At 34.2% G+C, this 24,451-nt stretch overlaps 2 protein-coding genes across 4 annotated transcripts; one reads left to right on the top strand and one right to left on the bottom strand.

Moving 5' to 3' along the window:
- The first annotated feature begins 422 nt into the window (after positions 1–422).
- On the top strand, positions 423–4,259 carry LOC116116714 (GTPase-activating protein gyp7-like). 2 transcript variants are annotated; one of them, XM_031402774.1, is made up of 5 exons: positions 423–672; positions 2,029–2,164; positions 2,255–2,304; positions 2,498–2,551; positions 2,687–4,259. In XM_031402774.1, exons 1-5 carry the CDS (start codon positions 521–523, stop codon positions 3,933–3,935), a joined length of 1,641 nt encoding a protein of 546 aa, XP_031258634.1. In that variant the 5' UTR covers positions 423–520; the 3' UTR covers positions 3,936–4,259. The 2 variants fall into 2 exon arrangements, with proteins under 2 accessions (XP_031258634.1, XP_031258633.1); XM_031402773.1 differs by lacking the exon at positions 423–672 and adding an exon at positions 753–932.
- Positions 4,260–4,882: 623 nt separating this feature from the next.
- On the bottom strand, positions 4,883–7,361 carry LOC116116527 (cytochrome b5). Of its 2 annotated transcripts, none has more exons than XM_031402588.1 (4): positions 7,209–7,361; positions 6,887–6,985; positions 5,498–5,564; positions 4,883–5,410 (listed from the first exon to the last, which is right to left on the bottom strand). In XM_031402588.1, the coding sequence occupies exons 2-4, from the start codon at positions 6,971–6,973 to the stop codon at positions 5,160–5,162; spliced, it is 405 nt and encodes a 134-aa protein (XP_031258448.1). In that variant the 5' UTR covers positions 6,974–6,985; positions 7,209–7,361; the 3' UTR covers positions 4,883–5,159. The 2 variants fall into 2 exon arrangements, with proteins under 2 accessions (XP_031258448.1, XP_031258449.1); XM_031402589.1 differs by having other exon boundaries at positions 6,887–6,982; positions 7,209–7,356.
- Between the last annotated feature and the right edge of the window lie 17,090 nt (positions 7,362–24,451).

Raw genomic sequence — 24,451 nt, 5'->3', positions numbered from 1 at the left:
TTTTGGTAGGTAATATTTAAATATTAATGTTTTTATTTTAAAAAGAAAAGAATTTTTGAATATCATATCAAAGTACACATTTTCAAATGTTATAAATATTAAATTATGTATTTTCGAATTATAAATATAAGAGGACATTGTATTTAATAGTTAAATACTGGAAGTCTTGAACGTTTTCGCATGCTTTTAGACAATGAATTATTTTAAAAGAGCATAATTTTTTGTTTGACCCGAAACGGCGTCGTTCATGTGCTAGAATCTTTAGGCTCTATCTCTCATTGTCATTGGAGTCTTTACAAAAACCTCTCTGTAGACTCTAGAGAGAGACAAAGAAACAAAACAAAGCAAAGCAAGAACTGAACTGAAGAAAGTCTTCAAAACAGTGAAAGTAAAAGTTAAAAAAAACAATTAAACATAAACAACCAACCAAACCCTTGCCGTGCTCCAGAAGTTCTACTGCAGAGCAGAAGCACAAGGCAGGAGAAGAGGAGGGGCATTCCTGTAATTTCCAAGTCCATCCATGTTCGTCTTCATCCACAGCAGTCCCACCGGAATCCAACTCGGCGGTGGCGGATTCTGGTTGGGATTAACACCGCCGTCAAGTTCAGCCGTCGCTTTCACGGCACTCGCTGGTCTCGCCTTGGTCGCCGCCGTGTACTTCACTTCCACTAGGTAAATGACAAAGAACAAACCCACTCAAGTTACTCTCGAACCTTAGTAGTTGATAGAAGACTCAAACCAAAAAAATTTAAAATTTTTAAAAAATAGAAGTAGTAGATGAAAGCTCTAAAACGAAGTCACACTACGTCGTCGTCTTCAAATAACTCGTCACCGTCGTCTTCGTCGTCGTCATCATCTTCATGGGTTCATTTGCGTTCGGTTCTATTCGTTGTTACTTCTTCCTCACCAGCTTCTTGTTCTTCTTCTGATCGGTGAGTCTCTTTCTCTCTCTCTTCTCTGTTTTGTTTCTTCATAAAATACTCGTTATATATATTTTTTGGTTTTATTTACTCTGATTTAGATCTTGATCTCATCCTTCAATTCTAAAATTCGTTTCACTTCCTAAAAACACTACTTGTTGGATCTAATTTAAGTGATACTACTGTGTCTATGTCTGCGCTACACGTGACTTGTTAAGCATTGGAAAATCTTAATCAGTAACTCTTCGTTACCACTTTAGCTTACTGTTACTGAGAACCAATTTGTATATTATGGGTTTCGCAATTTGAAGTTTATGCGGCGAATAGCCAGCAAACCGAGGGTTTTTGTAAAGCAAAAGAAGATCCTGTGCACCGTTTCTGGTTCTGATTTATGAAATTCATTAACCTGATTAGTACTCAAATTTGCGGTCGAAATATTTGTGCTGTGGTTTTTTCTTTTGTGCTTTCTTGGTTTCTTGTGTTAAGTCTAGAAATGTTGGGGATTGCTGACATGGGTTAGTTGACGGAATATCGATGCATGGGTTTGCAATCTTGGGTGTGTACTTCTTGTGGCAACCTTGTATTTGTTGACTAATAATGAAGTCCTTCTTGGATTATAAATAAAAACAAGGTTCAGTTGCGGGTGGGTTATGCATGGTAATTTGAAAATTTTTGCAAAGTTGAGTAAGACATTAGATCTCTGTATTTTGTAGGCTCTGGAAGTATCAGGGACTTGTGGGGATGTAGACTTTTGTTTGAGTTATATTGTGTTATTCGGCTCATGACCTCCTGGAGCATTGGCCACTTCGATCTTGGAAGATAAATAAATTAGATATTAGTTTAGTGTCTTGTTGAGGGTGATTTTTTACAAACTTCTCTAGGTTTGCAAGGTGCTAGTTGAAACTCTATTGAGCTCAAAATTGCTGTACTTCATTTCTCAAAGGCAAGATAGTTGAAGTCCTAGTATCTGTAGTTCGTGTTGTTTTCTTAATATCTAGAAATTGTTTGCATTGACAGCTGTGGCAGCTTTGGACATCTCGTCCGGCTGGTTTTGGATTATGTCTGGCTGCTTATAATCGGTTTCTAACTTTGTCTGCCTTGTTACCAGGGGTCGCCTCAAGTCACCGTGGTCCCGCAGGAAAAGAAAACAAGCCCTTTCTCCCCAGCAATGGAGAAGTCTGTTTACATCAGATGGAAAATTTCGTGATGGTGGTGTTAAGTTCTTGAAGAAAGTTCGCAGTAGAGTGGGTTATCATTTCAGTCAACCTGTTGCTTTATTTCAAGTATTTGTTTTACTACCATCGGAATATTTATATCTTATATCTATGATGTAGGGTGTGGATCCCAGCATTAGGGCAGAGGTCTGGCCATTCCTCCTTGGAGTGTAAGTATATCTTATCAAATTTTATTTTTGTGTTAAGATATATAACATTTATGTGATTTGGTAATTGACGTCTTTGTTAGAGGATTTGATTGTCCTCAATACCCATCTTCCGAAACATAGAAACTTATTGTTATTTTTTTCCAATTTTAAATTTTAAATCTTAAATGATGGTTGTTCCTTTTTTCCTTAACAGCTATGAGTTGAACAGTTCTAGAGAGGAAAGAGAGATTATAAGAACTCAGAAAAGGTATTTTGGACAAGCTATTCTCAAAATTTCAATGAAATGGTCCTTTGCTCCATATTACCATATATAAATTTATTCATGACTTCACCTTTTAGGCTTTCTACTGGATGACTCTTTTATGTCAATCTCTATATACAGGAAGGACTATGAGAAGCTCCGCAGAGAGTGCCGGAGGCTTCTCAAACACAGCAAAGGGAGTTTTAAGTTGAAAGACATTGGTGGAACTGGCTACAATGGAGACAGTGGAAGTGTCATTCAAGACACAGACACTTCAAGTTCTGAAGATGTGGTTAGTGCCAGGGAATCTCTTTCTAGTGAGGAAAGGAGTCCAGATGCTGAGTACTCGGACGATCCCTCCAGTGTATTGTTGGAAAGAGATGATAGTTCAAGACGAATCACAAATGCTGATGCCTCCACACTAAATTCTGAGTCATCTGACTCAGACTCCTCGGGAGACCCTGAAGTGATACAAGCGTACCCCAGTTCAGAAGGTAGGGAAGAGACTGATCCTGATGAGCAGCCTTCGGAAGGGAATATTTCTCCTGCAAGAACAGAAGTCCATTCAAAATTACGCACAACTGAAGATTTTGCTACTTGGCAGCGAATCATTCGCCTAGATGCTGTGCGTGCCAATTCTGAATGGATGCCATATTCTCCTTCTCAGGCTGCAGTATCAGAAGGTAGGGCACGCCGCTCTGCCAATGCTGTTGGTTTGAAGGATTATGATCATCTGGAGCCCTGTAGAATTTTCCACGCTGCACGACTAGTTGCCATTCTTGAAGCATATGCACTTTATGACCCTGAAATTGGCTACTGCCAGGGGATGAGTGATCTACTCTCTCCAATAATTGCTGTGATGACAGAGGATCATGAGGCATTCTGGTGTTTTGTGGGTTTTATGAAGAAGGCTCGGCATAATTTTAGGCTTGATGAGGTGGGGATTCGAAGGCAGCTGAATATTGTTTCCAAGATAATAAAATGCAAGGATTCTCACCTTTACAGGCACTTGGAGAAGCTTCAAGCTGAAGACTGCTTTTTTGTTTATAGGATGGTGGTGGTATTGTTTAGAAGGGAATTGACTTTTGAGCAGACACTTTGCCTCTGGGAGGTAGTATGGGCAGATCAGGCAGCCATTAGGGCTGGGATCGGAAAATCTGCATGGAGTAGGATAAGGCAACGAGCCCCGCCAACAGATGATCTGTTGCTCTATGCAATTGCAGCTTCAGTTCTGCAGAGGAGGAAGTTGATCATAGAGAAATATAGCAGTATGGATGAGATATTAAGGGAGTGCAACAGCATGGCTGGGCAACTTGATGTATGGAAACTATTAGATGATGCACATGACTTGGTGGTGACCCTGCATGATAAGATAAAGTCATCTTACTAGTTACGCATTGTGAGTGTTTAGTTGGTGGCTTCTTTATGTGCTTCAGTTCTTCTCTGTATCTTGGATCTCTGGATATTTCAAGTCTCTTTTTCCACCGCTTGAAATAAGCGATGTATAGGCTATATCGGTATTCAGGTGTATTTCTCGGATCCTTGAACTAAGTGATCTTGGCCGTGGGTATTTAAATTCTTTGAAAAGATTACTTAAGATTTTATTGTACTTCACTTTTTGGGTTACTGGGCATATTATCGAGACAGGCAGAGCCTCGTCTATTTAACAATGTACCATTTTGAAAAATTTATGGGGAATATTGAAATTAAGTTATATGATTACTACAAATAGTCTACAACTGCCTAATTTGCTCAAAAACAGGTTTATATTAAATTGAAGAGAAATGTTAGATGTACGAGAACTCCTATAAAAAGCCTTTATATAAAGTGTAGCGGTAGTTATCTCTCTATTAGTTTGTGAAAAAAATAAATAGAATATTAATATGCTAGTGGAAAAAAGAAATAGAAAATTGATGTAAAACTAGTGGTGTGACAACTGACAACCACCACATCATTTATACAAAAACTCTTTTTGTACCTCTAATATTACTTTAAATTGAAATGATGTGATTCCTAGCCAAGTATATTGCTGTTTATATAGGAGTATATAACCCTTTATATGATGTAATTAACTTCTATATTCATAATAACCCCGAGTTACCATGCAATGAAACAGTTTGTATGATTTTAGAGTTATTTTGATAAGAAGAAATATTATTTAATTTTTATATAATATAATATTATTATTACCATAAAGATTAAAACGTTACCAAATATAACTAAAACATAATTATTTCTGAACAAAATTGTGACCCTTTTTCAGCATTACAAATAAGAATAAAAAGATAAGTAATGTAGCAAGTGCAATAAACATAAAGACAATGGAGACTAAGCACGGAAGCACCCAATGCAAATGATGCAGAACTGATACCGAGCCTCCGTTCATAGTCTAATATAAATAAATATTATCCTGTAACCATTAACACAACTGTTCTAAGAACACATTCAGACACCATGATCTTTGATGGACCATACTACAACCACTACTCAATTTTGGCACACAAAAACACTGTAACGAAACTAAACAAACGATGACATTTTCCTAGAACTAAAGCAATGCAGATCACCAACTTGCCACTCTGAAATATTGACTGTTTATTGATAGTGCATTAGTCTACTCCTTCTTGGTGTAGTGTCTGACTGCGAAGGCTAAGCCAAGGATCAAGAGGGGTACGAGAAACTGTAAAATCTTAATCACAAACTCAGGAGTCTTGTCTTGATTGTATGTGGGTTGCTGTGGTGGGATGTATGCACGTTTCAGAGGAACGGTCGATGCATCAATATCACCGATGTAGTACTTCTCCATCATATCCCTAGCGGAATCGCTGTGACCCACATCTTCAAAATCATTTGTTGCATCCTTTCCTGCAAAAAGTTGCACAAAACTCACATACCAATCTCATATGAGGTATTTAAAATCAGGTCGAACAGATTTGGGAATTAATGACTTACCAGTAGCAGATAGCAAAACCTCATCCCCACCAGGATGATCATCCATGAATGGTGTCACATCATACACCTAAAAGATGAAAACTTAATTAAATGTGAGAATAAACTAGAATTATTGTACTAAAAGCATTTAAATTGTTGTCTTTTTCTTCCAATGACTAAAATGTAACATAAAAAACATTGTCCTTGTGAGCACACATTAAACTCACTGATATACAAACATTTTGATAATGTCAATGCATTTGGTTTACAAGACGAAGAAACATACTTTTCTTATGCTTGATATCATAAAATTTTTAGATTTTTGTAATTTTGACATGTGTCTGCATTAAGACCACTGGCAAACATATATTTAACCCAGGCAGCAAATGATGGAGAGTGAATCAATAGTCATTTTATAATTGAATGTTATCTGGCAAGATTATTCAGGGTGAAGAGGATGCTTACAGTCTCCCCTCAAAATTATTTACAAACTACGGAGCTATTACTATGGATTTTGAAACGATCTTACAGGATGCAAAATTCATAGTTGGATGGACTGCAACTCTTTTCCTATGCCAAATAGTTAATATTTTATACTTTCTAAACGGTCACTACTACAACTATATTTACAAACACCTGTATCCAAACAATCTAAGCTCTCCTTAGAGTTCATAAACAGTTTAAGCTGTCAAACATAACTGTCTCTTTAAAATCCATAAGCAGTTGAAATTATCTAATACCTCATTTTATTCTCTTCATTTCAGACTGAAACTTTAGCACCTTCTGAACTCAAACCATGTAGATCACCATATTCTTTCAATAACTATTCGAAGAATAAAACTCCAGTTGGAAAAAAAAGACCAAACATCTAATCGGTAATTTCAGCAGTAGCACATTTCTTTCAAAATAATCCACATCTCCACGATTTTCAGAAAAGTTTAAAAGTGTAGACCACAATCCAGTCATAAACATAATAATATAACTCCACAAAAATCACATAGCTTTATTATTCATTCTTCCAATCTACATAATATCTCAGAAATCCTAGATTTAAACCAACCATTTTATAACTTTTATGTGACGAATATCAATTGCAGTAAATCTGAACCATTTTGGAGAACATTTATTAATGGATTATTAAAGGTCCTTAAAAGATAAGCTTCCACAATATCCCATAAATTTTATTCGCTCAATCCCCTTCAAATATTTTTATAAATTCGAAATGCTACGGAAAATGATTACAAATAGTTTATTAGTAACAATCCAGGATCATAAATCAATCAATCAACAATAATCTGATTCAACGCAACAAGTCAGAGGCCAAACAAGTATAATCACAAATAAAATTAAAAAAACCAAGGAAAAAGGAAAAGTAAATAAAATAAAATGATTCAAATATAAAGATTTGACCTTGCCAGAAATAATAAGCCAACAATCCTTGGTTTTGTTGTGCTTTGCGACCTCTTCAAATGTTTGAATCTTTGGATCTGAAGCCATTCTTCGCTACTTCTAAACACAACACCACCACAAACAAAATACCCACAAAAAATTTTAAATCTTTATGTTCGAAATCGATCTAAAACATGGAATAAAAATCACTATAACACCCAAAAAAAAAAACAAAAAAAAAAAAAAAACCTGTACTCTGGAAGAGAAAAGGGATGAAATTTATATGAAAAAGAGAGATTCTGAATTGAAATCAAACAAAGTGAAGAATCTATTATTCACTTACGTGTGGTAAGCACAAGAATTTGGTCTATTTCTCTCTTTGTTGTTGTCAAAGCCTGTCAAGCTCAAACAAAACAACACTCGTTGGGATCTTCTTGTTTTGTACAAAACTCAGTTAGAGTACAACTCTTATATCACATATTATGACCATTCAGTCCTGAGAAGTTTGAGCCGTCTTCAGAAAAAAAGGGTTGCTTAGTTAAGGGTATTTATGTCTTATGATACAAATTAAATTACATTTGCCATTACCTCAACCTGCCTTTCTTGGCCCATAAAAATTGCAGAAATTCGAGATTTTGGATTTTGGACCATAAAAATATTGAGTATTTTCACATCTTAAATAGGAAGTTTTTTATTCAAAATGGGATATTTTCACATCTTAAATAGCAAATTTATTTTTTCTTTTTTTTAATTCAAAATGGGATTTTTTCTTTTGCAACAATACTCTTTATTTTGAAGAGCTTCCTTCACATAAATAAAGAGCATCTTCATTAATTTTTAAATATAAAGAACACAATTTTTATTCAAATCCAATAGACTCTTTAAATTTAATAAAGATGCTCTTTATTTTTAAGAAAGACAATTAATGAGAGAGAAAATTAATAAATAAAATGCATAAGAACTTGTAGTTTATTAATTAAAATTAGGATAGAGAATGAAATTTGACTATCTAAATGTGGATAGTCAAACTCACTCTCTAATTTATATTTTAAAGATAAAGAGTATGTTGGACTCTTGTTTTTATGGATAGACTCTTTATAATAAAGAGTTTGTGTCATATAAAGAGTTATTTGGAAATGCTTTTACAACTCTATCCCACAAACTTTTTCTTAGTGTTCTTGACCTTTTTTTTTTTGTTAGGTGTTCGAGTCAGCTTACGTGTACCTTAATTAATTATTAAAATCCATTAAACACTATACAAGCTTAAAAGACCAAGTAAGTCACAATGTTATTGTGATAGTTAGCCCTAAAGTTTGAATTTAGGAATTCAAAGAAGGCAACAAACCTCTTTGATCGGCAGGCCAATCCCTTGTGGTTGTTCTTGACCTATTTTCTTAATATTGTATCGATAAATCTGATATATTGACGAAATGTACACTTAAGAAATTACTTAAGTTGTTAAAAAAGTGATTCAACAACATTAACGTTAGAGATTTGATAGGATTGAAGTTTTTATATTCTATAGCACTGGGACAAAGGAACAAACCCCAAACCGCTGGGATGAAAGTTTAAATATCCCCATCTTGAATACCTATGCTAATTTTGTGCCACTAGATCGGCCTTGCCTTACTTGTGTGTTTGCTTATTATTTTTGGGTTGATCAACCGTACAATGGCCTTTTCTCTGTAAATCTTTAACATCAAATTCAACCACCCACTGTGGGCCGTGGTGAGGGAGTGAGAGTGTTGGTCTAAAGATCAGGAGATCTTGAGTTCGTGTTGTATCAAGTGGGTACCAGCCATTACCTTAAAAAAAAAAAAAAAAAAAAAGGCAAATTTGATACGTTAGAGAACTCATTTTAAGTCTTTTTGAATGATTAATTTAACCAAAACTTTTAGGGTCCATGTAATTTTCACAAACTTTTTAAGTCTTCAATAAATTCCACAAGCTATTATAATTTAAGCAAAAGCGTGTGTAACTAGTGTTGTTTTGGCGGGGCCTAGTGGCTGAAAATTTAGAAAATGGCGTGGAAAAAAAAAACCCCATCACACAAGTTAAATAAAATATTGTGCCCACCACACTCACCAACAACCTCAACTCAGCTCAATTATTCAGTGTCTTCTTCATTCTGTGTTATTTGTTGGTTCCTCAACTTTTTTAAAATTCATGTTTTGTGCGAGACATTGTATAGAAAAAAGAATATCATTTTAAGTATTACCAAAGTGTTGGATACAAATTAACAAGGTCTACAGGCCGAAACAATCCAAATAAGAACGAAAAGTAATTTTAGCACCCCCATCAAAATTGATCAGTATTCCCCACTTTTAAGTGTTTTTTTTAACAATTTTAACCTTAATGAAAATGATTAAAAATGACATAATAGTTTCTAAATACACCTTAACTATAAATCTTTTAAATCATTGAAAATTTTTTTTAATTTCAAATATTTCTTTGTTCAATGAAAATATATTACTAAAGTTATGGAGAAAGTAATCACACACAATAGGATATTCTGTGAGAGGGGGTTTAGAAGATATTTTCATTCATGTTCTAAGTTAGTTGGGTATCTTTTATAGGTTAGAACACAGTTTTTAATACACAAAATTGAAGTCAAAAGACAATCCTGTAGACCTTACAGACTTTCTCTCAAGTTGTTGTCTGAGACAACTTGCTGACCAAAACATTGTTTTCCTAATTTTCTACAATTTGGGAATTTTATTTTTTTATCACTAAACTTCGACTTCAACATTACTATTCTGATCACTTGGAACATTTCTCAAACATACTTGCTTTCATTATGATAATCGAACTCAGAGTTTAACTGCCAGGGGGAGCTTTTCGAAACGGAAAAGAGGTTTTGTTGAAGAAAGGGGAATAGATTTTGGTGAGAGTAACTTTCGGGGGATTACTGATAGAATCAAGGATTTGGTTTGGAAAGAATTTTGTAAGGAACCTGAATTTGTAGCAATAGAATCGGTGGTGATGGAATTCTATGCTACTGTCCCTAAGAGCAAGAAAGGAAAGACAAGAATTATGGGAGTGGAAGTAGCCTTTGATGCAGCCACGATCAATACATTCTACGCGTTAGAAAAGGTAAAAAAGGATGAATACCTGCAGAATGTAGATTATGATGAGGTACTAAAGAAGTTGGCCGGTAGTAATGCTAGTTGGAAAATCACCAGAAGTCAAAAGAGGTCATTTGAGAGTAAGCATTTGTTGGGTCTTCCTCGGATGTGGTAGTATTTTGTATGTTCTAGGCTGATGCCACTATTGACGCCGACCGAGCGGTATTGATGTATGCCATTGATACAAGGAAGAAGATGAATGTTGGCCGCATTATCTTTGATGGAAGCTGTTTCCTCATCTTATCACAGCTTTGTGCATAAGAGCAGGGGTACCATTCACTTCCAATGAAAAGGTGGATTCAGCCAGCACCACTTTTAACGATTGCATTTTTGCAAAATCTCACTAGCGGAGCAAGCTCCTCAAGATCAAATAAGAAAGTTACTCTCTCAAAAGTTTTAACCAAAGACCAATTGAAAAAGCTAGTTGAAGAAGTACTCTATTTGAAAGAATATCAGCGTCGGAGTATAGAATGAATAAGCCGCCGGTTGAAGACCATGCATGAAATGCAACAGCGACAATGTATCTTCAATGGGGTTGATCCTTCACCATTCCCTTGGGAAGAATTTGAATACAAGCCAACTGCTGACGAAGATGATGACACCATGAGAAACTGAAATGCTGAACTTTTGTTTTAATTATATTTGCTTTTGTTATTTCTTTTCATTTGTTCTTTGACTTTATTTTCAATTACTACTTTTAGTTGTGTGTTTCATTTTCGGAACTCTAATTTTATTTTTTGTGATTTGACATTTCCCTATTAATTAATAATGTGTGTTTTATGTGGTGCACCGTGAGTTTTTTTATTTTGAAAGACTTTTATAATGATGAAGATTACAAACGGATGTCGGACATTTGAGCGTAGATGCACTTCATGGATCACAGAGGGGAGTATTGTTTAAATCATTTCATTTTTCTCCATCCTTTGTTCATTTAAGACAATGCCATTTTCAGTTAGGAAAAATTTTGAAAATTTTTCTTGTGTGGTTTTTTATTTTATTTTATTTTTTTAAAGTTAGTCTGCGATGTGCTTAGTGCTTTTTGTTTATGTTTGTTTTGAGTTTTAATTGTGTTGTCCATGATGATATCCTAATTATTGGAAATTTTATTTTAGGAAAATATGATGTATTGCTTTGAGTTGAGTTTGGGTTGACTTTATTTTAGCTAGAAGTTCCTTAAATAGTTCAACATGATGTTCATATATTTAACATACTTAGAGACATTTTATGTGAATGTGTGAAATCTTGTTGATTTTGATGAATTCTAGAACCTATTTGAGAATTGCTTGAGGCGAAATTCTAGTTTGGTGTTGTTAAGGATATGATTTAGACATTCTTCTTGGAATGTTTGAGCCTTTCTAGCTAACTCTGTTTTAAATTGTCCATAGTCACTCCTTTTGAGCCTTTAAATGTATTGCCTTAATTTTCTTTTGCAGCCTAAAATTTTTTCAATCCCTTTTACCCTAAACACTTTATTATACCCTTTAGGAGAATTTCGAACCATATGTTGACATAAAAAGCATTGAAGTTGTATGACTAAGTGATCGTTGGGAGAATCATAAGTTTGGGGGTTATAAAAATTTAGCATTTGTTGTAAATATTGCTTTACTTTGCTTTGAAGAAAAAAAATGTAATTAGTTCATTTCAGTATAAGAATCACAAATAAGAAATGCATAATTTTGGGGGTTGTGAAGAGTGTGTGATATGGTTTCTAGGTTGATAAATAAAGGAAGGTCATGACTTGAAGTAACTCTTTGTGTTTGAATGAGGGAAACTGAGTTTTTTTTACTTTGCAATCCCTATCCTTTCTTTGGAGCCTACTACCTTAACCTAATGTTACAACCTTAATAAAGACCTTTTGATCCTTAGCAATGTTAAGTGTACATTAGTGGAGAGTAATTCGAAAATCAGGCTTATGGAGTTTGTTAATTTCTTAAAGATTTTTGCTTGTTTGCATAGAATAATCTGAGAAGTTGAATGATGGATTGAATTTGGGATTACTTACTTGGGGAATTAATAGAGGAATATAGTTAATTTGCAAACTTGCCTTTTTGGAATATAGTATTTTTTCTTGAATAATGTTGCTGACAATTTTTTAGACTTGCATTGTGATTCAATCTAGCTAGGTATCCTTATTTTTGTTTTGATTTATATTTCTTTCTTGCTTGAGGACCCGCAAATCCTAAGTTTAGGGGTATTTGACAATCTTACTTTTTATAGTAATTTTGCATTAGTTTTTAATAGTATTTAGAGTACTTTTCATTCATTTTGGGCTCCATTGCTACTTAATTCATTTTGTTTTCCTTTGCAGATCTAACGTTGAATTGGAGCAGAAACGATGACTTTGAACTTGTCAATCCTAGGATGACTTGAATTCTGAATATTTGGAAGAGTTGAAGCTGATTTGCAACATTCATAATGAAGAGTTGTGCAAATTCTACCAGAAGACAAGGAGAAATCAGCCAAGATTTCAAGTGAAGGGTAAAAATGAATTTCAGACATATCAACTTTGCCGCAGCGAAGCCCGCCCTGGAATTTGAGCACTTAACGTTGCATCGCGATGAAGTTACGTTAGTTTAGAAAAAAATTAAGCACATCGTTTTGGCTTGCTAAGGTTTTTATCCCAAAGTGAATAATATAAATTGGAACGAAAACGAATTGAAAACGGTCCTGTTTTGTCACTTGGAAGGCAACTCTTAAGGGAAAGCAACTCTTGGAATGAGAAGATTATTGAAGATTTGGGCTTCAACTAGAAAGATTTCTCGATCTTATGATTGTTTTTCAATGATGAACCTTGATTCACTTGCTTTTTGTTTTATTTCATTTTTTTAGTATGAACTGAGTTGTTTAGCTAGGGTTTGATCTAACCTTGATACAATGGTTTAATTTATATGAATTGATTTACTTTGAGTTTAATTTCATTTTATTTCTTTACTTATGCCTTTGAATGCTTGATCACCTTTCAATTGATTGTTGTTCACAATGAGTGAGTAGGAGTGTGATTGTGTCCTCTTGGATAAATACCATAGATTGAGCAAACCGAGATAAACAAAAGCGATCTATGAAATCTAAGAAGAATTCCACAAAGCTTAAGAGACTTTGAACTGTTAAACTTGAATTATGGTTCGAAAGTTAATAGGAATAGGTTGGGGGGGGGGGGGGGGGGGGTGGGGGGTTGGGTTTTGGGGGTGTGGTGTTTGTGGTGTGATAACCTTTGAAGGAGTACCAAACAACTTAGGGAATTCAATTTCAATCAAGAAATAAAATTGGGTCATAGGTTCATAATATGGGTTAGCATATCTAAGTGAAATCAATAACCTAGTGTTTTTAAGCATTGTTTGATTCGTTGATTCGTTGGGTTCTGCTTTTTTCATTGTCATTCATTTACATTTTGTTATTTGTAATTAGTTTGTCAATATTCCATCAATCCCTTCATTGTTGCTTCAGTTAATGTTAAAACCAGAGAAATTGTTAGTTAGTAAACTTTCCTCTGGGAACAATACTGACTTATCATTTTATTACTTTTTCGATTAGTGCACTTTTAATCGAGCACGCTATAAAATACGCATCAATAGGGTTGTTTAACACTATAATAGTCTTACCGTATTATCTCTGCCCTTGGTTAGAATAATACTAAGGTTATGAACGTTTCCATAATGACCACCTCATGTTGTCATAGGGTCCTCACAATCAAGATTTAAAACATACTTGATCCTCTCGTCACGGTTCTACTATTTTAAGGACATATATCATAACATATTTGTAAATTTGAAAAACAAATACAAAAAATGCCTTCTATTAATCATATAAACATGATACAAAGTTGAAGTCAATTATAAGCTTTGATTGGCTCTAAGGCACATACTCTAACATAAATATATGCTTGTGGACTGCTTAGGATGTTACTTGCTAGGTTTTAAAACTTCATAGCACAAGTCTCAAATGCTTGTTATAATTCAATTGTCTTTGTAGCTATAAAAATTCTTTCACAAAGTAAAACTCAAGAACATATTAGTCATGTCAACTTGCGAAGCAACATCCTTTGCTATGAATGAATAATAATATGCTTTTATACATTCTAACAAACTATTTTCACTTTGTGAGTAATGTATAATAAGTCCATAGTAAGATAATTTTCAATATAATATATGTTCATGCTTAATGTAATACTAAGGAAAAAAAGAACCTGATTTTAGGTTTTTGGATCCACCTCATATGTTTTTGTATGACCTTGAATACATGAAAAATATTGTTCACCTCGAAACTCTTGACACAGAGTCTGTTTGAAAAAACTTTGTGAATGTTTGTTCAAATTTGAGCTCCTAACACATAAGCTTTATGGGGTGAATCACCAATTGAGAGGCTAATATTGAATATTTCTGAAGTAACTTAGTGCATGTTGTTCAAAATTGAGCTCTTGACTTAGAAGCTTTCTGGAGTAAATCACCAAGTTAAAGCCTGAAATAGAATATTCATATTATAAAGTATGCCAAATTCAAGCACTATAGAAGCCTCCTTATTTTCAAAGTTATATAGTAGCTTTGAAAACCAATGTTGCTTTTCTTGAGGCTCATGTCTCTACTTTGCGAATTCTCAGTGATTACATTTTGAATTTCAAAATTTGAATGTGGCGTTTTAGCTTCAACACATGTATCCCCCAACTTGGGTAGCTGGCACACTTTTCTCGAGATAGTTATGTAACTTTCATAGCAACGAAAGGTTGTCATACAAGTGCCATTATGTATGAAGCACCTAAGGGCGAATCATGGCTCTTTGGGCTAGGCTCTTTGCTTGGTGACCATGAGATCAATCCTACAATTCTTGCTAACCTTTGCGAAGGCTCAACTGTTGGGGTTATGCCCTAAGAGTATGTGTTTTTCTGAGAGATTGTAAACAATTGTTAAATAGATAAAATTATTTTATTTTACCATCGTATATCTCCTTTTATTATACATGTGTATATGTATATATAGATCAATGGTCAAAAGATCCCAAGCTACCTGAATTAGATGAAATGCTTGTTTATGTAAAGTAGTCATATATGGGAGATACAAGATTTCATCATAGCTCGAAATCATGTTCACAACCAAGAAACATGAGTTGGGTATTCTGTTTCCATAAGGTTGTTATGTTGTTTGCCTCCGTGGGGTGATGAATCTCGAACCACTGAAATGGGGATTTCAGTGCAAAAATACTTGTCATTAGATATGCATTGGATATGACCAAGTGAAGTTTATAATTTTCATGTAACTAGCGTAACAGAAAACATAGACTTTACACCTTAACACTTAGGCATATGTACCTTAATCTTGAGTGGGTAGTATACCTTTGATTTATAGACTACAGTCTTTGATTGGAGTAGAAAGTGAGACTTTGTTGTCTAATGGGTGAATACCCTGGCTGATTGGGATTATAGTTTTATGGATCCAAGAACACTATACCAAATATGGAATTCATAACTCTGAAAGGTTTAAGGGATACCGCCTTGTGGGTTTTACTAGGTCGTGAATGATGAGACTTGGCGAAGCATTTAATGAAGTGTTCATTGAACATTTATCATTCAGTAGGAGTAAAACCAATCACAAGGATAAGATGTAACTAGAAGGGTATATCGGTATAACGACCTAGTTCTAGTTATCGGTGCCCTATGATAGTATATATGTAGTTGTTGCTAAATGGAAAGGCTTTAAGAAAATAATTTAATCGGATTAAATTATTAAAGTTTCTGATAAACACAGTGTTTGATTCAGGAGTGCAGCATTATCCCTTTAGTGGAGTTGGACAACGTTAACATAGTAGAGGAAAGACTTACATGATTGTCCTGTGAAGTTTGAGGTAATGGTGAGGTCACTTGTCGCAAGCTCAGACTGAGAGCTGATGTAATTGGTGGAGAAGTACTTGCATGAGTGTCACATAAAATTATGGACATAAATGTTATAGTCCACTGGTGGAATTGGGCAAAAGTGATCTCGACCTTTAGTTCGCTTATAGTAAGCTTGAACTCGAGCGCTAGTTGCCCTGTGTTTTAGTATAGAACGCGAGCTCAAGTAAGAGACTAAAGCATGGTACTATAGCAGCCAAGCCAAGCTTAAGTAGTTACTTGGCTTGGCTCAGCACATTTCCCCCTGAAATTCCACTAACCATTAAAGAGGCCAAAGTCACTATTACGGGCAATCAATAGAATCGAATTTTCAAGATCAAGTTGTTGATCCCAAAAATTCCCTCAAAAAGTTAGCCGAACATTCTCTTTTTAGATTGTGTGTTTCAAAAGTTGTTTCAAACACAAATTAAAGAAGGAATCACACATACTAGCTTCGAAAGGAGTTCCAAAAGTTTTTTCGTGTCCACTCGTTACATGTATAAGGCTTCGGTAATACCTTAGAAAGGTCCATTGGAGCTAAAACTTCACCAGGAAGGTAATGATCATTCTCAAAACTAGTTTTAGTAGATCTCAGGGTATAGATATGTGAGGTAGGGGAGAAATTGAGTTGAGTCGAGTCGAGTATATGGTTAACTGAACTCGACTCGAGCACTACAGTATCAAATTCGAGTTCGAGTTCGAGCCTGATAGAGCCTAAGAAATCGAGTTCGAACTCAAAATCTATACCTGAAATTGGAATTCGAGTTCGTATAATCGAGTTTTAGTCGAGTTTAATTCAATTTTTATTTGAGTTAGAGAATACGAACTTCAATTGAATTCAAGTATTTGAGCTTTAATCGAATTCGAGTATTCGAGCTTCAATCGAATTCGAGTATTCGAGATTTAATAAAGTTTGAGTTTGAGTCTTACTGTGATCTAACTCGACTGACTACTCGAACTCGACTCGACTAATGCTGAACCAAGTTCGAGCCAAAATCAAGCCGAGCAGCTCGATTTTCACCCCTAGGTATGAGTTTGTCGGAGTTTGCATGTTGGATGTTTTTTCGATGACTCCTTGTTTTGGATCCTAAACCCATCATCAATGCACCTTATTAAGTTATAGTTCCCCACTTTCTCCCATTTATCGATTTCTTTAACTCTCCAAGCAAAGTTGCTATCTTTCTCAAATTCAACAAGAACCAAAGATTCAGTAATCAAGATCTTCACTTAGTCTTACAAGTTTGTCTTCTTCCTCTTTCTTTATTGCTTTGTTTCTTGAGTTCGCATTAATTAAACAAATTTTGGTTGTTGCTTTTACATGCATGCGTTTTTTTCTTTCTAAGGTTTAGTAATTCTTGCTTGCTTGTTTACTTTCGTTGATTTGTCAAAATGTTTTTCATGCGCTTCAACTCTTTTGTGTTTGGTTGTGTTGTTGTGTCAAGTGAAAACCCTAGAAAACATGTTTAAGGTTAGCAACTCACAAAATCATGTCAGAGAGGCACGACAGTATGACTTAATGTAGGAATCAAATGATAACACTAAGGACACTACCAATGTCAAAACCAAGAGTGTAAAAGCAGTCAATCCTAAAGGATTGAATGGCCTGAAATGGGTGAATTAGTCTATGAAACATCCAAGAATTAATTTTTGCTACATGCTCGAACTAAAATTCTTTATGACTTAAAGTAATTCACAAAAACAAGTGAAAATTTCAAAAAGAAATAAGTAAAGGGATGTGAAAAGCAAACGCACAATGTATTATGGTTTACTTCTTCTCACTAGAAATGCCTAGGAACTCAACAGTGAACCTCACTCATTTAGAACTTGAAAACATATTGATAGGCTAATAAGATAACTCTCTCATAGGGAAGATACATAAGTGTTTTCGCTCAATAGAACCCAATCTAAAAAAATTAAGTTAATGTGTAACAAAGGTGAGAGTTACAAATTGAATTTGCAAGTGAAAGCTCTAAAGATTGTTAAGATGCTTTTGCTTTGAAAGATATGGGTTGTCTCTGTTTTATTATTTTGAGTAGTATTTTTGAAAAAGTTGAGTTGGGTTGTTATTACGAGGTAGGATTTAAAAATTAACTAAAACACCTCCTAGGTTTGTTAATTTAGCTAAACACCTCATACAATAAAAAGTTTATAAATTGACAAAAACTTTCCCACTTACCTACATTTGTTAGATTCTGACCACCACCACCGGAAGGTGGTTGGAATCTGCTGTAATGGCATACGACCGGATGGATCTGGCCTGTCATGCACCGATATGACCAAAGTTCTACATCTGGTCATTGACAGCTAGGTTTGGCCACATCTGGTCATCAACGACGGCCATATCTTGGCCGTCATTAACGACCAGATGTGCCCGAAGATTTGGCCATCAACGGCCAGATCTTTGGCCGTAAATCTGGCATTTTGAGACAAATTCCTTGAAATAAACAAAACAAGTTCAATTTAAAGAGGTTTTATTAGTTGTGTAGGTGATAAATTTCGTATTTTTTCATTTCTTTCTGTGTTTTCAAACAACTATGCCGAACACGTCTTCATTTTCACTTTTTAAAATACTATTTTCAGATAAATATGCTAGGGATGTAAAAGAGACCCAGCTCAGCTCAGGTATAAGTTACACTTAGGCTTAGGCCTAGAAAATCAGGCCCAGGTAGGCCCAAGCTTTGTTAGGACAACCCGAGCCTTGGATATTATAAGGTTATGTAAAACTATGATATACCCTATGCAAAATTTTAGAAACCCCCTAAAAACTCTAGACAGCCCTTAAAAATTACTAAAGCTACCTTTTAATCAGGTATAATTCTTGATAACCCCGTAATAAATTATATAACCCCCTATTATTAAGTAAAATTTCAAAAAAGGCCTTATATATAACACCAAACCGAGCCCTAAAGCTTCAGTAGGCCTGGCCCCGCCCCGAGCTTGCATTTTTAAAGAAAACTTAAGCCTAGCCCGGATAAGCCCAACCCAAACCCAGAGGTTTTACATCCCTAAAATATAACAAATGCATTTTAATTTTTTTACATTTTCAATTCATTTTCAATATTTTCAAAAAAACAAAAATTCAAAAAATAATACACAATCTATATATATTCAAGCCGACTAGCCTCTTGGTTGATCGACCCGTGGCACATTTTGGAACTCTAGAATTGCTCCATTTTGACACACTGGTTCAACTAGGATTTGTGGTTTAATGACCCCAATCAAATTGCTTCATCTTGACACATTGGGTTTGTAGTTTTTGCTCCATCTGACATGCTGGATTTGTATTAATAATTAAAATTAATAAAATTGTATTAATAATTAATAATAATACTAATTATATAGTGGCATTGTATTAGCATTCCAAAGGTCTAAACATAATGACACTGTGATTTGTGATTGTCATGTATTGAATTTTATTATGTTGATATAGACAATATATGATGCATTGGTATCCAAAGTTGGATGTGTGGTTTAATGAGATACTAATGCACTGCATTGATATTCCAATAATATATAGGTGCATTGCATTGGCATTCCAAAGTTGTGACTATTTTGACATTTTGGATGTGCATTAATAACATATACAAATGCATTGGATTGCTATTAATAATTGTGGTTTAATAACATCTTCTAGGATTGTTATTAATAATTATATAGGTGCATTGTATTGACATTGCAAACCCTTCTTCATGTTCAATTCGTATTTAATTGTGTTGCACGAAAGGTCTAAATAAGGGGTTATAAAGGAGCGTATATTCAGTTGTGTATTATCCACATATGTTAGTTGGTATCAATAAACGTCGGTCTTGTTAATTGTTTATAGGCTATGTTAGTTTGTGTCAATAATATGTCTGTTCTTCGTGATTTTGTTGATTGACATTGTCAAAGGAGTTGTTATTTTGATTCGTTCTTCTGAACTATAAGTATATTTTCTAACTATTTTAATACGAAATCGTAATATATCTCCTAACTATTTTAACGGTTTATATTTGATTGAATGATTTTTTTTATTCGGTCAATCTATTTGAATGATTAATTGTGCTAGTCATGTCGAATGGTAAGTGTATTATTTAAACAATTTTAATATGAAGATTAATTAACTTTTGTTAATTTTGTTTTTAGGTAACTTTTGTTATACTAGGATAATTGTTCCTTAAAATTTTACCATAAAGATCGATTAAATTCTGTTATGTTTGTTTTCAAGGAAATGTTCATGTACTTTACATAGATCAAATCGAGGATGTCCTTTGTCAGCCGAACAGTGAGTAGTGTCATATCTATATTAGTAAAAACAGTTCATTTGTATTGAATGTGTTTTTTGTAAAACATTCGTGATTTTAATTTGTTATATGATTGATTAATGTTTATGTCCTGCTGATGTGCGAGTTATTGTTAAATAATTAATTTTGGCTGATTCCATTTTCTAATTAATAGGTATTATTAAAATATTTCTTATCAGGTTTAATATGATAATCCCTAAATGTGGTTAAGTAATTATTCATTTTATCATCACATCGTTTTGGCTTTCATTGAACAAGTAAATTGACCATAATTGCTCAATACAAATCTAATTGATGATGATTATTAAATCTTTAAGAACTAACATATAGGGCTTTAATTTAATATATTATATGCTTAATTTGGATAACTGTAGCCCCAATGACAAACCATTCTTTTTATCATCACATATTTCGGTTTCCACTTAATAGTCATAAATTGATCATAACTTATTAAAACTTCCAATTGATGAGAAGTTTGAATATTTAGAACTAGATATATAGGGCTTTAATTTGGTAATTATACGCTAATTTGGATAAATGTACCCCACTTCCGATCCATTCTGTTTATCATCTATAGGTGGAAAAGTAACCCGCCCGGCCCGACCCGACCCAGCCGCGACGGGTTATTCATTTTGGCGGGTCGTCTACCCGCCCCCAACTTGGTAGCTAGGTTAGGCCCCAATTTTAGGGATGCTGGCCCAACCGCCCCCAACCTAACCCACCGGTTAGGCTCGGGTTGGGTCGGTTAACCCCCCCCCCCTTTTTTTTTGTTTTGTTAGTTTAAATGTTTAATTAACTTTTCAAATGTATATTCACATTTATAATATAAGTATTGTTTTTTAGAACTTCTTTTCAAATCATATTCAATTCAATTCAATTTTTTTTTTTTTGTTAACATTTCAAATATTAATTCAATTTTAATACATTAAAATTGTAATATAAGAAATTATTTATTCATTTAACAAAAAATAAAATAAGAAATTCAATAATTATTGCCACGTTTAAAAACCTCACCAAGAAAAACCCAATGGGACAAAAACTTGCTAAGGAAAAAAGAGTGCAATAATTGACAATTAATTTATAAGTTTCAATTTACAAAACAACTAATTTTAGGTGTGACTAGGACCTCCCTCATCTATATCTCTATATTACAAAATTGAAATGATTCTATTACAGTATCGTCGAAAACCCCGTATGATCTTAATGGCGCGACCGTTCCCAATCTTGAAGACATGTGAGGACTTCAATCATTTTTTGTGAAAGTTTAGTCCTCCTTTCATTTAAAATTCTCCACTTGCACTAAATGTTTGTTCGGATGAGACGGTTGTAATGACTTCTTTCTACCATCATATTCATACAATATATTATAAAAATACAAGAATACTTATCAAAATAGTTGGGCCCAAACATTTTCTTACTAATATATAATTCTTTACATAATAAATATCATTTGTACAAAAAGACTCTCAAAACATGGAGAGGGTAGCCAAGTTTCCCACTTGCTGACATCCATCGACCCGTCCCACCTATGTCCTGCAAAACATAGAAACAACGGGTGAGCACAAAGATGTCAGTAAGTAAATTCTCTACTCCACTATCCCCGTGTATCACTCTTCAATTCTTTCCTTACTCTTGTCACTTTCTCTTATTCAATCTCTCTTGTTCTTTCTCTATTTTAGTTCTCACTGTTCTTTTCTTTCTTTCTCTTTCTTCTTCTTTCTATTCTCATCACCCATGAGGGATATCATGATAACATGCATGGATGATGCATATGCATAATGCAAAGCAATGCATTTTCTCTCTTTTCTTTTCTTTCTATTCTTTCTCATTTTTTTCTCTTCTTATTTCTTTCTCTTATTCTTTGCCGATCGGTCTTGGTTGATGCATGGATTCGGAACCCTTGTCTGTGAGTGTACTCTCTCTCGTGTAGCCTCTCACTGCATGTATTGTTACGGGCTAACGAATTCTTTTTCTCATTCTCCTCCGCTCTCTCATGGCGAGACGATGCTCTCTCACGGCGGTTTACTGCGGGTAATTCTACACTCACGAGTTCCCCATCGCACTTTTTTTCTCTTCTTTAGCACTTTTTTTTTTATTCATTTTATTCTCTAGTGCTAATTCTTTCTTTCTCTTTATTCTAAGAGAAGTTTGTCTTTTCTTTATCTTTGTTCTATAGTGTTTCTTTCTCATTACTCATATTTCTTTCTTTCTTGATATTACACATAAAACATATGCATTGGATGGCTCATGCCTAGAATCTTTCTTATATGCACTCATGAAATGCAAATATGCTATGTGTATAAAGTAAGGTTCTCTACTTGTACTCATGCTTCTCTTAGGCATTTCATTAAACAATATGTGTGCTACCTAAACTCTATCTAACTATAATTCTACTTCTTTCTTAACCCCAAATTGGAGTTCAACTCCTTCAAATCATCACACATCCTGCAAAGAAAACACACATCAAATATTCCTCTCAAATTCTTCTAAATTTATCCATACTTCTATCAAATTTTATCAATACACTCCACCCTTCTCATGGTGGAAATCTCTCATAATCACATGACTCTTCATATCCATCAACTCATTTCAAACATAAAAATTCAAGCATTAATCACTCTATACATCATTCAATCATGCAAATCACAACTTAGGTGATTTTATCTTATCTATACTCAAGTAGAATCCACTTAAGCTCTCTACTCTTGATGGCTTGATGCTTTCTCTTAAACCTTAAACAAAACTTAGTAAGGATCTACTCTTACACTAAATAAAATTTACATCTAGATTAAGGATTCTAACCTTTAAGTGCTTAGGATCAACCTGTATCAACTTCTAGTCAAAAGCTCTCCAAAAATCCTTGGAAAATTGAATGAAAGCTTATGAGAATTGAAGAGGAAGAGGCGATGAAAAGAAAATGAAAGGGTTTCTAAAGCTAAACCCTTAATTCTCATTTTCTCCACTCTTTCCCATTTTACCCTACTCTTTCTTACGAATTCCAACTTTGCCCTTTAATACTTTGCAAATACACCTCCATTTAAACTATTCTCCATGCAATTTCCTTGCATTTCACTCCCCACTTTTCCTGCTAATTAGGGGTAGAATGGTATTGTGCCCAAAAAGGAAGAATTCTCTAGAAACTCTAAAAATTTTCAACCGAATCTTCGCCACGTTGAAGAGGAATTCTTTGCCTCGCGAAAAATTCTAAGGCCTATGTCGCTGCGGCGACGAGTATTCTTCGCCGCGGCGAAGTCTACCTTTCAAAATTTCAACCAACTTCACCAATGTTAGGCATTCAAGCATTTCAACACATACACACTTAACCGGGCACAAAACAACTTTAAGGCAAAATGAGCAAATATGAGTTACGTCCCTCAAGCGGCAGTACAACAATTGAGACTGGAACAGCGAAAACTCCAAGGCAAGTCTTGATATACCAAAATACATTTTGGTCTTCCAATATTCCAGACATCAAAGTTGGCTCTTTGTGTGATCTGTTATAACATTTCAGAGTTCCCAAATATTGTTTGAAGCTCGTTCCTCTGTGACTGATGGCAGACGAGTTTGTTGTTGCCGTTGGTGCTGAGAGGAGGCTACACCTGTGCTTCGGTTCGTTTCCTCTTCGCCTATTAAAGCACTCCATGTGTGAAGTCTTCATTTGTTTCTTCTGATGAAACTTCCCTTTGTATTTCATGTCTTTGCGGGTTCCCATACCTGTTTTCATATTGAAAATATACCTCTGCAAGACAATTTTTTACCTCTTCTATTTATTGACAAATGCTAAGTTTTGTAATTTTCAGTTAATGTCTCTAACCATTTCTAAACCTTCTTGTTTATTCTAGGATAAAAAATGGCACCTAAACAATAAAGAAGGAATGGGTTTAAAATATTTAAAAAAATCTTTCCATTGCCTTTATGTTTCTTTTAAATTTCATTATTTTTGTTTTTTGTAAATACTCTAAAATTTTTACAATAATTGTATTACCAACGGACTAGTATGATAATACCACCCAGAAGTTTGTAAGTGGATGTTAAAAATTTTAAGAAAAGAATGAAATACTTTAGCTATTTTCCAATCATTTTCTACCAATAATGAGGACCTCTATTATTTGCTACCATTAACTAATTAAATTAGCATAAGCTAAACATGAATAAAACATTAAATAAGTACTATTCCATCTAACAGACATGTCTAATGCAAATGTTCTAGGAGACATATTTGATTTTATACAAGCATCTTGAAATTCAGTATTTCTTTTATTACTACCAGTAATCCAAGCTAAACAATCTCTAATTCTATCAATATTTTCTTTAATTGTTTTCA

Source organism: Pistacia vera, unplaced genomic scaffold, assembly GCF_008641045.1.
Source record: "Pistacia vera cultivar Batoury unplaced genomic scaffold, PisVer_v2 Contig78, whole genome shotgun sequence".
Lineage (NCBI taxonomy): Eukaryota > Viridiplantae > Streptophyta > Magnoliopsida > Sapindales > Anacardiaceae > Pistacia > Pistacia vera.
The sequence above is the reverse complement of the archived record's forward strand: the minus strand, read 5'-3'. Positions and strand labels throughout refer to the sequence as shown.